Genomic DNA, 12,094 nt, shown 5'->3' on the forward strand with positions numbered 1-12,094 from the left:
TAGTTTTTTCCATTTCCAACTGTTTATTAATAATGTAAAATCAGTCATAGTACCCTGGACTACTGTGCAAACGTTTTAGACATTTGGTGGACAACACTTTTTCCCTTCTGCATTAGTGTGTCATTATTCAGATTTGTTAGGCCTATTTATTTATCCTTTACTTTAACAGGTGAGTCCCATTGAGATCTTACATATCTTTTTCAAGGGAACCCTGGGTTTTCCATACATACATTCCATACATACAGTATACATAATTTTTTCTATATGTTTTGTATGTAAGTTATAGCTGTACTGTACATTATATACATTAGGCCTACATTCAAATTTGCTCAAACAGGTTCATCTAGGTTCAGTCAGGCTGTCTCAGTGTAGCTGCACTGACTGGTGTTCATGCATTTCCATTGGGAGTTTCAGTCAGAGGGATATGGGTCTGCACAACGCTGTAATTCCCCTGTTTACTTTTTAAGTATCGAAATGCAAGTATCAGGACCAATATAATCAGAACAAAGATGAGAAAGATTATTATAATAGTGGTTGTCCAGTCAGCTGCAAGAGAGAAAAATAAATATGTTATGTTAAAGGACATTATCTGCCCATGAAACATTCTAAACAGCATAAAGTGGGAAATCAGTTTAGGTGGTTAAGTCAGTTTGTCCCAGACTGTGAGGAAAACATTTGTTTGAGGATAAATAGGCTTCAGTCCTCAGTGGATACATATTACCTGTAGGCCTCCAACACCCTGTGTAACTGTGCATGTAACTGAGTATGCATACATTTCAAAACTTGCTGAACAGCGCCCTCTGTTGTCAAATCAATGGCCTCCTTTTTAGTAGCTTTTGCACACACCCAAAATAATGAAATGGGATAAGAACGTTTTGCTGTTCACTAAGATAATTTAATAATGTGTATAGAGATTAACAGTAGGCTATAACAGTCTGAAAGATGTCAGTCTAGATTTAGATGATAATTTGATTTACTACATTAACTACTTGAGATGAAATGAACTGAAGAAATTTACAGAAATTTCATAACTTATTAATCATTCAATTTTGAGGCATGAAATTATAATGTCAATTATATGATGACAATAAATGTAACTTAATAAAAAAAAAAATCCTGTAGCATTTTTGGGACATTTTCAGATAAAAAAACAAACACATTCTTATCGTGCTTACAAAGAACCCTCTGTTCTACATAAACATAAAGCATGAACATTTTTTACTCACCAGGTATGTTAATGACACGATGGTTTGATTCGACTTCAAGCAAGGCAGGGCCAAGATCCAGCTGTGCCTTACACCTGTACTGTGCTCCATCATCAGATGCAGTGGGTTGAATACGAAGGTCAAAGGTCAAGTTTTGGGGACCCTCACCGGTGCCCTGATATTTGTGCGGTTCGTTCAGCAGAGTCTGTCCTTTGAACCACATCACGATTAGGTTCTGAGCAGGAGCAACGTTTTGAATGTGGCAAGTAAAGATGTAATCTTTGCCAGCAGTCATTTTGCCAGTATGATTTGTTGTCAGGGTTATACTGCTGGGCATCTCTGTGGAAAATATGTGAGAATGTGAGAACATTCTTTTGAAGTATTTCCTGGACTGATTGTTTGAGCACCATAAAAGTAAGACTCACGGTAAACAATGACATTGAGCAGTTTTGAACACTGCCCATCATCAGTGTCAATGACACACTTGGGCTTCACTGACCACTCTGTCAGGCTCTCCACGTTCCAGGTGACATGTTGGATATCCCTCACTTTGCTTACAGGTCCAAGAGTAGAATTCCAGCCAATTCCGTTGTGAGGTATTAATGCACGGCAGTCAGCTGAAGCTGAATCTCCATACCTCACCACCAGAGGGGAAGGACTGATGTCAATCGGACAGCCACCTGTGATGATACAGTAGAATGCATGACACATCACACGTATCACTGAAGCCCTGCAGGATGATTCATCTGAGCTTAAATGAATGTCAGGCCAACTTACTGTACACGATGATGGTGAGTGGGGCTGAAGTCAGTTTAGGGGGTCCTCCTGGCCCTAAGTCCAGCTCTGCCTCACACCAATATTGTGCTCCATTATCTGATATATGAGGAGCAATCAGGAGGTCACTGGTAATATTTTGTGAACTAATACTGCTGATGCTCTGGTGTTTTGGGTCATCCATCAACATCCTTTCAACAGTGCTTCCATAAACAGTGTGTCGTTTGAACCACTTTACAGTGAGGTTCTGAACAGGAGCAATGTTTTCAATGTGGCAAAAAAGGCTGTAGGTCTTGCCTTCAGCCATTGCTCCAGCAATATTCGCTGTTAGAGTGATAACATCTGGAATAGCTGTAAAAAAGACAATATGGATTAACTAGAAATGCAATTCCAAGGAATTACCAGTGCATGAAAATGCAAAAGTTGTGATGTAAAATATCATGTATAGTTAAAATAGATAATACAGAGATGGTTACTACGGTGATGCTAGGATTTTCATGCACTCTAATAAGAAGTTGCCTAGGAAGAACAGTACAGTGCATTTTCATGCACTGTAATTATATCAGGTCTTTGTAAACATTTACATTTTTTATGTTACTGATTGACAATATTGGACTTACAATAAACAGAAACATTGAGGTCTTGACCACACTGCTCATCATCAGTGTCAATGACACACTTGGGCTTCACTGACCACTCTGTCAGGCTCTCCACGTTCCAGGTGACATGTTGGATATCCCTCACTTTGCTTACAGGTCCAAGAGTAGAATTCCAGCCAATTCCGTTGTGAGGTATTAATGCACGGCAGTCAGCTGAAGCTGAATCTCCATACCTCACCACCAGAGTGGAAGGACTGATGTCAATCGGACAGCCACCTGTGATGATACAGTAGAATGCATGACACATCACACGTATCACTGAAGCCCTGCAGGATGATTCATCTGAGCTTAAATGAATGTCAGGCCAACTTACTGTACACGATGATGGTGAGTGGGGCTGAAGTCAGTTTAGGGGGTCCTCCTGGCCCTAAGTCCAGCTCTGCCTCACACCAATATTGTGTTCCATTATCTGATATATGAGGAGTAATCATGTAGTCGCTGGTAAGATTTTGAGGACCAATACTGATGCTGCTCTGGTGTCGTTCATCATCCGGCAGTGGAACAGTGCTTCCATCAACAGGTACTTGTTTAAACCATTTTACAGTGAGGCTCTGAACAGGAGCGATATTTCCAATGTGGCAAGTGAGGGTGTTGTCCTTGCCCACAGCCATTGTACTATGACGTTTTGTGGTAATGGTCAAACTGTCCGGAGTTGCTGTGAAAGGCACATTGAAAAATTATATTTTTGTTAAGTTGCTAAGCAAGTACTTCATCTTTGAACTAAACAGTTGGTGACAATGGAACTCACTGAAAGCTACAACAGAAAGTTCTTTTGAGCACTGTCCCCCCTCCCTGTTAATGAAGCATTGTGGAGTCACTGTCCACTCTCTCAGCTCCTTCACCGTCCAGTTGAGCTCAGTGACTCCCTCCTCCATACCCACAGCCCCCACAGGGGACTCCCAGCCCATGCCGCCGATGGGTGAACTTGAACGACAGGTGGATGAAGCAGGACCTCCATACCTCACCACCAGAGTAGAGGGATTGATTGCAACTGGACAGCCACCTATAGGAACACAGTGGGACAATTACAGCTTCATCACATCTCACAGGTCTCAGATGAGTTTCGCAAATTAACTGAGCGCAATAGCAACTTACTGTACACATCAATGTTGAGGGTGTTTGATTTGTGTTCAAGAAAAGACTCCTTTCCTGGTTGCTGGAATTCTACAACACACTGGTATTTTTCCCCATTATGTTTTATAAGGGCTGTGTACAGGAAATCACTGGTTATATTTCTATCCCCCCAGTTCTCTATTATTTCTGTGTTCAGCAGAACCTGTCCTATATACATCTTCACGGTGACATTGCCAACAGTTTGGGGGATTTCGATGTGGCATGACAGGGTGTAATTTTTGCCCACAGCCATCGCCCCAGGAGAAACCGCCACAATATCGATGTTTGACAGGACTGCAGAAAGAAAGAGAGAAAAACACAATAAGGACTCTGTGTATGTATGTATGGCATGGTATGCTTCTGATGTTTTGTTACATTTAGGCAGTATATTATTGGTAGATATTGGTTATTGGTGAAAATAGTGGTAGTTGTTTTTGATTCATTAGTTTTTACCAACATCAGTTGAAGGATGGCAGAAATTAAAAGGTAGAAAATCCAATAGTGCATCCAATCCAAAGAGTGAAAATACATTTATGTTTGTTGTCATCTAGCTAGTTGTCATCACTACAGGATCTGTGTCAGGTAAATAAGAATCCAATATGTTTTCTTGGTTTGCTGAATCTAAAACAAAAATGTTTTATGGTGACGGAATCTGATTAGTATAATTATGACCGCCCGCCGCTAGCGAAGCTAACGAAGCGGTCATATAGGGATTGTCAATTTTTTTTTTTTTTTATTCTGTCATCTACTTCCTGAATTTTTGGTCAACGATACCCGGGACACCGAACCACCGGGGCACATGAATTTTGTTTGGTCCCTGGGGGCCACTCCCCCCCGCGCTGGGCCCCCCGAAACCCAAAAAATGCAGTTTTTCCTAAATAACTACCTGAGCCGTGGCACCAAGGATGAAGACATTTTTATGGTATGTTGGTCTCAAGGGCCCACATCAACCTAGCCCATAATCACTAATTTGTGATTTGCACCCCCTCGGTAAAAAATTAAAATGCAATATCATTCTGCTTTAATCGCCCCTCTCTTCAGTTAAGATGTTCAGAACTGCACCAAATTTTATGTGTATGATTAACCTGACATTCTCTGGGGGTATGCCAAGTTTCGTTGAATTTCATCCATGGGGGGGGGGTCTAAAAAAATTAAGTTATGTGTACATTTAGTGACTGTACACTCATTGGTCTGTAGATGTTGGTGCACACATATACACACGCACACACACACACAGGCACGCATATACCATCAGTATCGGCAATTACAACGGGCGATACATAATTTCAAATTCAGTAGGATTAAAGGAAAACCAAATATTCATCATAATAATTTGGCTGCATTTCCAGTATTGGCGTCACGTAGTCGTTTGTCCACCAGATGGCGCATCGTTGCAGTGAGACATAATTTTTTTTGGAAAGTGGGTTGGAAAGACACTATGCTTCCTACAAGGACAAGACTGTGGTTTACCGCAGAGAACTCTGAAGTAGGATGATTTCTGCATGACATGTAATTCCCATTTCTTCTTGAAGCCGAAATAAATCTGAGAATGTTTATCGGACATGCTTGGTTTTTACTGCAGGTAGGCTATGTTAATCTTAAGTTATATCAATAGCCTAGAGTAGGCTAGGTAAAATAATTTGTTAGCATTGGTTGAGTGATGGAGGCCAATTTGATTATTGATGTATTTGTCGAAAACCATAAATGCGGTTATAGGCTACCAAGAAAATTGATAACAACACTAATTGCTTCTTTCGACTGTCATCTCATTTGCTTATGACCATAATCTAGGCTACTAACAGGAGCTAAGTGAGTTAGCCACAACACGTTCGCTACGTGATTGTTTTCTAATGGAAAATATATAGGCTACCTGAAAGATAACCTGTCTATGATGCATCCTAAACACCGGGCTGGGACATTTAGCTCAAAGTCTCAAAAAGCATCTGAGTCTATGTTCATTCCCAAACACCCATATAGGCTACTTCAATACTCTATTTTCAAAGGTGATTCAAGTAAGGAAGAGCATGGCTCAAAGTAAAGTAACTAGGACTGAAACTGCATAAATTGAATAATTTGTGTCAACTCGCAGCAATGTAGAATTATTGTTTGTTTTTTTTAATATATTTTTTTGGCCTTTTATGCCTTTAATTTACAGTACAGTAGAGAATGACAGGAAGCGAGTGGGAGAGAGAGTCGGGGTGGGATCCGGAAAGGACCACGGGGCGGGAATCGAACCCGGGTCGCCGGCGTAGGTGCCCCAGCCAGCCGATGCATCCAGGGCAGGGCGGTACACATATTTGTTGCACGTGCTACAAAAATCATTCTTTGCGATGGATGATTTAGTACCAACGTTACACCGGTCCAATACAGTTTTGCCTATGGCAATACCGTGAGACTGAGACGTTTTTTGTTTGTTCGAAGTGCGTGTTTAGGGTGTGAGAGGGGAGTCGATGTGCTTTGATTCCAGCTTGGTAGTAGTAGTCTATGCGATTAAAAAACACGTGTGTGTAAAGTATCCAAACAATGATAACGCTTTCATTATGGCTGCTTTAGCCACAGACCTTGAGCTACTGTACAGTGGGTTTGGTTCCATTTAGAAGTGTCGCTTTCCGTGATTCACACAGCTGCTGATATGCAAAACTATTAACTTTTCGACAAGAGGTGGCAGCTTAAGTCCGCTTGATACTGTAAGCCATTGGTTCCCAAAGGAGATTTGATTTGGGTCGCCAGCATAGTGACAATTTATGTTGTGTAATAGGCCTAGCATAGGGCCTACCTTATATAGCTTATAGTTTGTTAACAGTCACGGTTTTGTCATAACTCCCTCTATGCATTTTGAATAATAGGCCTAGCTCTGAAACCGGGGGCGAACACGTCGCAGGGGGGGCGCCAGTGCGTGGATATCTCAATCGCAAAATTAAACAATATTTCTATCGGGCGCCTACCATGGACTAGGCTGGGTGAACTCAGCCTGAAATGCCGGCGATTCCTTTTCGATTTCTTAAAAGATTGAGCTTGGTTTGGCGAAAGCCAGACTAACCAGTTGCAAAATGCAAGGGAACATAAATCAGCATATTATTTGCACAAACAATAACGGACAGTAGCTCTTCAACTTGGCCCGTTAAAATGTGTATGAACAGTCTAGCAACGCGTTTCATGAAGGCCCTTTTGGACATGTCAGTTATTTGCACCACTGGGTAAAACTGCATTTTGTTTTAGACTACTGGTATTTAATTTGTGCATTGACAATAAAGCTGAATATCATATGAACTAGATGACTAAAGTTATGCATATGTAGAAGAAGAAACATTCACAAAAATCCATGACATGACCTCTCTTCTTGATAGCTGTTGAAAACTGCAACTGACAGGGATTGTTTTGTTTAATAATAAATAAATAAATAAATAAATAAATACATTATGCTGCTACCTTCTGCTTTTCCCAAATACAATGTAGCCTACAGGTGTACCTTTCATCAGTCCAGTTGCAATGGATGGACTGTGATGAACTGCCTTACTTGAGATTGTTTAGATATTTTAAAGGTTTTATAACAATGCTACAATTTTTTTGGCAAGTGCTACAAATCTATTCACCTTTGCAGCGCCAGTAGGCTACTTTGTGTGCGGCCCGCAAACACACATTCCAAACAAGCATACACAAAAGTTTCAAGAGTGGGCGGTGGGGTAGAAGATGGAGACAAATTGATTAGTGTGATTTATTTTCGCGGAACGGATGTACAGGACTGAGCGGCGATCATATTTTGTACCGCTATGCGGTACATCTTGTTAGTGAAGACTTTACTCTGTTTTATTACGACCACCGTGCTAGCGAAGTGGTGATCATATAGGTTTAGTGAGTTTTTTCCCCCCAGTACATTCCTGTCAACTATTTCTGGGCCACCTGGCTGCATGTAACTAGGTGGGCTTGTAGCCACACAAGGATGACACAGAACTATTGTTTTTGTGTTTTTCCGTCGCCCACCCGATGCACTGGGCCCCCTGAACGGACACAGTTTTCTGTGAATACCTCGAGAAACGTAGGGCCTAGGATGACCACCTTTTTGCATGTTGGTCTCAAGGGGCCATGTCAACCCATCCTATATCCACCTATTTGAGGTATAGCTCCACCATGTTAAAAATGAAAAGGCAAAAACGAGGCATTGTAATCGCAGGTATCTTTGGCTGTCAGGTTCAAAACTGCATGCACACACACAGGCACGCACAGACACACATAAATGCACTGACACACGAACTCACACACACACACACATAAACACACACATGCACACACACAGGCACGCACAGACACACATAAATGCACTCACGCACACACTCACACACACACACATAAACACACCCACATGCACACACGCATGCACACACACACACAGACACACACTTTGAGTGTCTAGAAAATAAATGTAACGTGTTGTTGAAAGTGTGGCATGCTGTCCTGTTTTCAGATGGACTGACTTACTGTCTGGTAGAGGAGTTGATGTTGGGACCCCAGTTGTGCCTGTGGTTACAGTGGCGGTGGTTGTGATCGCTGACGTTGGCATTGTTGCCACGGCAGTCCTTTCTGCATCAGTCCACAGAGACAAATCCTCTGAGAAAGTATAAGGTAGAATGTTCAAAATCTCTGTATTTGTCAGCAGTGCAATAGTGAAAAGGGAAAAGTCTAAGAGGGCAGAAAACATACTTTTCACAGTGATGTGTAGCTGATCAAATGAGCGTGTAAGAGGTGGGTTTGGTCCCAGTGGTCCCAGATCTAGCTCTGCTTCACACCGGTACAGAACTCCATCGTCCTCTCGGGTTGGAGAGATCAGGAGGGAAGCCGATACATTACGTGGACCCCTCTCAGTATCCGTGAATCGAGATTCATTCACAGTGACATTTTCTCTGTACCATCGTACAGTTAGGTTCTGAACTGGAGCAACATCCAAGACGTCACACTGGAGTTCATATTGTCTGCCATCACCCATTACCTCGGTGTGGTTCACAAGAGTGATGGATACATTTTCAGGAGCCTCTGCAAGAGGAAATCATTTCAGTTTTCACCTTTATTAGGCTACTGGATACACTGGATCCCATCAAGCAAAATTTTAAGCATATATTAATCTGGTAAACAATCAGCAAAGAAATTCAGTGTTGTAATCAGTGTTTTTCCAGATCAAGTGATAATATATGAAATATATATAATATGAAAATATGTAGATATTTAACATGATTTTTTAAAAATTGTTTAAATGATATTTAAGAATAACTGCACACACACTAGTTTTAAGTAGTATTAATGTTGTGCACTTACTGTAGACTGTTAAAGATAGGTTTTCATAGCACTGAAAATCAGTCAGATTATCAGTCAGATCATCAATCATAATCAGATCATCAGTCAGACTATTATTCAGAATTAGAATGCATTGTGCTTCTATGTCCCATTCTTGCAGGTTTTCTACTGTCCACCGTGTGTTCCATAGGTCATAGGGCTCCATCAAGTCATTGAGATCTGGACGTATCTGCCATTTTACTGCACTGTTATTAAGAGATGTGCAGTTAACTTCGAGTGATCCCCCATATTCCACCACCAGTTCAGATGGATGCAGCTGCAGAGATGCAGGAGGGCACCTGTCACTGGCCACTGCTGAAAGAAACAGTAAGTCAGACTTCACTGGTTTCAAGTAGGACTAAAGTCAGAATGAAGGCAAACTATTAGTACTACTATTCGCTAACATGAATGATACTAGTACCACTAATGAGATTGAGAAACTACACATTAACTTGCTTAGTTTGCTATCGTGGGGACCGAAGGACGTGTCCACACCAATGTCAAATTACGACTGAAATGTCCGCACCAATATTCAGGTTGAAATGGGGGAAAAAGCGCTCACATGCGCTACACAAAGAGTTAAATCATTTCTCACTTCAGTGCTGAGGATCATCTCGTACAGATCTTGTAATGTGCAGTGGCCTATAAGGGTAAATCGCGCTGATTTGAAGTTACCTATAATTACTAGTGAGCCGCAGTCTCCTGCGCAGCATGCAGCGCTGCAGCTTTACTTCAAGCATGCAGTGTGTCCAAATTCACCCATTCTTCTCTGTTGAACTCCTCGAGAAGTAGGCTACTCATCACACATGTGTCACATGAAAGAGCCTTTTCTCAGCTTTTAAACGGTGCTAGCTAGCCACTGTTTGCTGTGATAAACAGTTCGCGAGAAAAATAACTTCAAGCGATTTAATAATTATTCTCTGCGCCCATCTCCACATCCATTCGTCTCGGTGGAATATCGTAGGCCTACACACTCTTCACACAACACATGACAAACCATATATCAGAATAAACAGCAGACCTTACCGAACACAAAGGTGTAATGCATTCCCGTGTATAGTTAGCTGTTCCAAAACGATTTTCGTTTTGAAATAAATTATAGCAAAATTCAACATGGTCTTTCGGCTGCATTTCTTAAAACTGAACTGTGCTTACATCGCCTAGATATCTGTAAATATTAGAATCAGAGAATATACAGGCAGCTCACGGTTAAGACTTTGTCAATGTAGCCTTAATGATTTCTTTTCACAAAATGCTAAGCATGCATGTATTTAAGTTTCTTAAAACTGAGCTGTGGTTAAATGGGCATGATTTCATAACAGACCAAATAGAAAATAAATGTTAAATATAGCCTACATATCTGTAGCCTAAAATCAGATTATGTAGGCTACACAGTGTAGTTAGATCAAGTTGGGCAGTAGCACATTTTAATCATGGATAGTTGGACAGTAGCACATTTTAATAATTTTAGTGGCTGGTGAAAGAGTTGAGTGTTTTTTTTTTTTCGGAGGGGGGCGGCTTGGCTATCCTTATTATCATCACTGCTTTATCACCATCACTGCTTCTCAGAGCTAAGCTGCTAAACCCTTAGGCTACAGAAAAAGAACTAAGAACTATGGCCTTGTTATACTGTAGTGTATAATACTTCTGTGATATTCTGTAATTATATCCTTGCCCTCTATTGTGTTCCTGCAGTCTTACTAGCATGTCCCAAAATAGGATAATATATATAGTATTCATATAAGATTACTAATCAAAAATGATTGAACAGGGCTGATGCTGGTGTGTGGCATAATTATGGTTATGGCTATGGTTATGGTTAATTTGTTAGGAGGGCATGTTTAGCAGTGATGATACAGGATCAGACTACGCACAGACAACTCTGATGGCACAGTTTACTTTAAACTGCAGAATATTTATGTGTGCATCTGTCCACCCAATGACAGAATTATATTGGTAGCTCTGTTTGCTTTCAAAATCCTGTGTTAACCGCTAGCTACTGGTCCACACCCTGACAGTGCCTGACACCACCCAGCCACCTACACCCCCCCCCCCATCACCATCCAAAGGCAATGTTGTCAGCTGAATGAAGAACATTATGTCCTACCCTTAAATAAAAGTAGTCAAACTATGAGACTTCTGATAATATCACAGTTTTACAAATGATCAATACAGATTCAAACCACAGTGACACATTACACTCTACCTCTGTCCTTATTAAGCAGTGGCGCATATTAAAACTTAGCTGGGACATCTTCAACTCATGATGTAAAAGAAGCCACACGTATGCAACCGCAGTCCTGCACCAACAGGCCAGTGTTCACCAAGGCAACAAAAACCCATATAAAGTTCAGACCCTTATTGTGATTTATCGATGGCAGACACAACCGAACAGTATTTCATATTGCCAACATGGGGCATCTACAAAAGCAACAGGACACTCACCACTGGCAAACAGAAAGATGATCCAAAGGTCCATGTGCTGAAGAGACATACTGAAGTTCAGAGATGCCTAAGGGCCTATGGGTAGGTTAATAAGAGACTCTTAGCCCTTGGAACCTCCGTAGTAGTTTCAGCATAAACCCAATTGTATTCTGAATCCAAATCTCCTTTTCGATCTCTCAGTGATCAGACGGTGAGAGCATGGCTTTGGCGGCTACGGAAATATGAAGAAACCAAAGAGGAAGTCCTGAGTCTGCTATGAAGAGTAGCTGTGGAGCATGACTGTGCTGGGGCTTCCTGCTGTGTGCTTAGTTGCCATTAAGTCTTTACTTTAAGAATGACATACTGTATCAATGTGAGAAGGGAAGGCTGTATGTAAATGAATCACATGATAGAACTTTCATATGTCTGCAAGGCAGTTCATCAGATAGCAGAACGACAGAATAGAACAAAAACCACACAAATATGCAGAGGTAGATAAACACACTAAAGTAAAATGTTTCATTCCACCTCTTACAAGTGCATGGATTGTGGTTTGTAATAAATTAAGTATAAATTGCTTTCACTGAAGTTCAG

The 12,094-nt window shown here is 41.1% G+C and overlaps 1 protein-coding gene across 1 annotated transcript; it reads right to left on the reverse strand.

Moving 5' to 3' along the window:
- Positions 1 to 388: 388 nt before the first annotated feature.
- Positions 389 to 11,768, reverse strand: icam5 (intercellular adhesion molecule 5). The gene is made up of 12 exons (XM_048244871.1): positions 11,522 to 11,768; positions 9,059 to 9,391; positions 8,450 to 8,779; positions 8,228 to 8,356; positions 3,734 to 4,045; positions 3,457 to 3,641; positions 2,952 to 3,189; positions 2,600 to 2,854; positions 1,983 to 2,330; positions 1,631 to 1,885; positions 1,227 to 1,544; positions 389 to 546 (listed from the first exon to the last, which is right to left on the reverse strand). Exons 1-12 carry the CDS (start codon positions 11,568 to 11,570, stop codon positions 389 to 391), a joined length of 2,910 nt encoding a protein of 969 aa, XP_048100828.1. The 5' UTR covers positions 11,571 to 11,768.
- Positions 11,769 to 12,094: the final 326 nt, after the last annotated feature.

Source organism: Alosa alosa, chromosome 6 (genome assembly GCF_017589495.1).
Source record: "Alosa alosa isolate M-15738 ecotype Scorff River chromosome 6, AALO_Geno_1.1, whole genome shotgun sequence".
NCBI classification, from domain to species: domain Eukaryota; kingdom Metazoa; phylum Chordata; class Actinopteri; order Clupeiformes; family Clupeidae; genus Alosa; species Alosa alosa.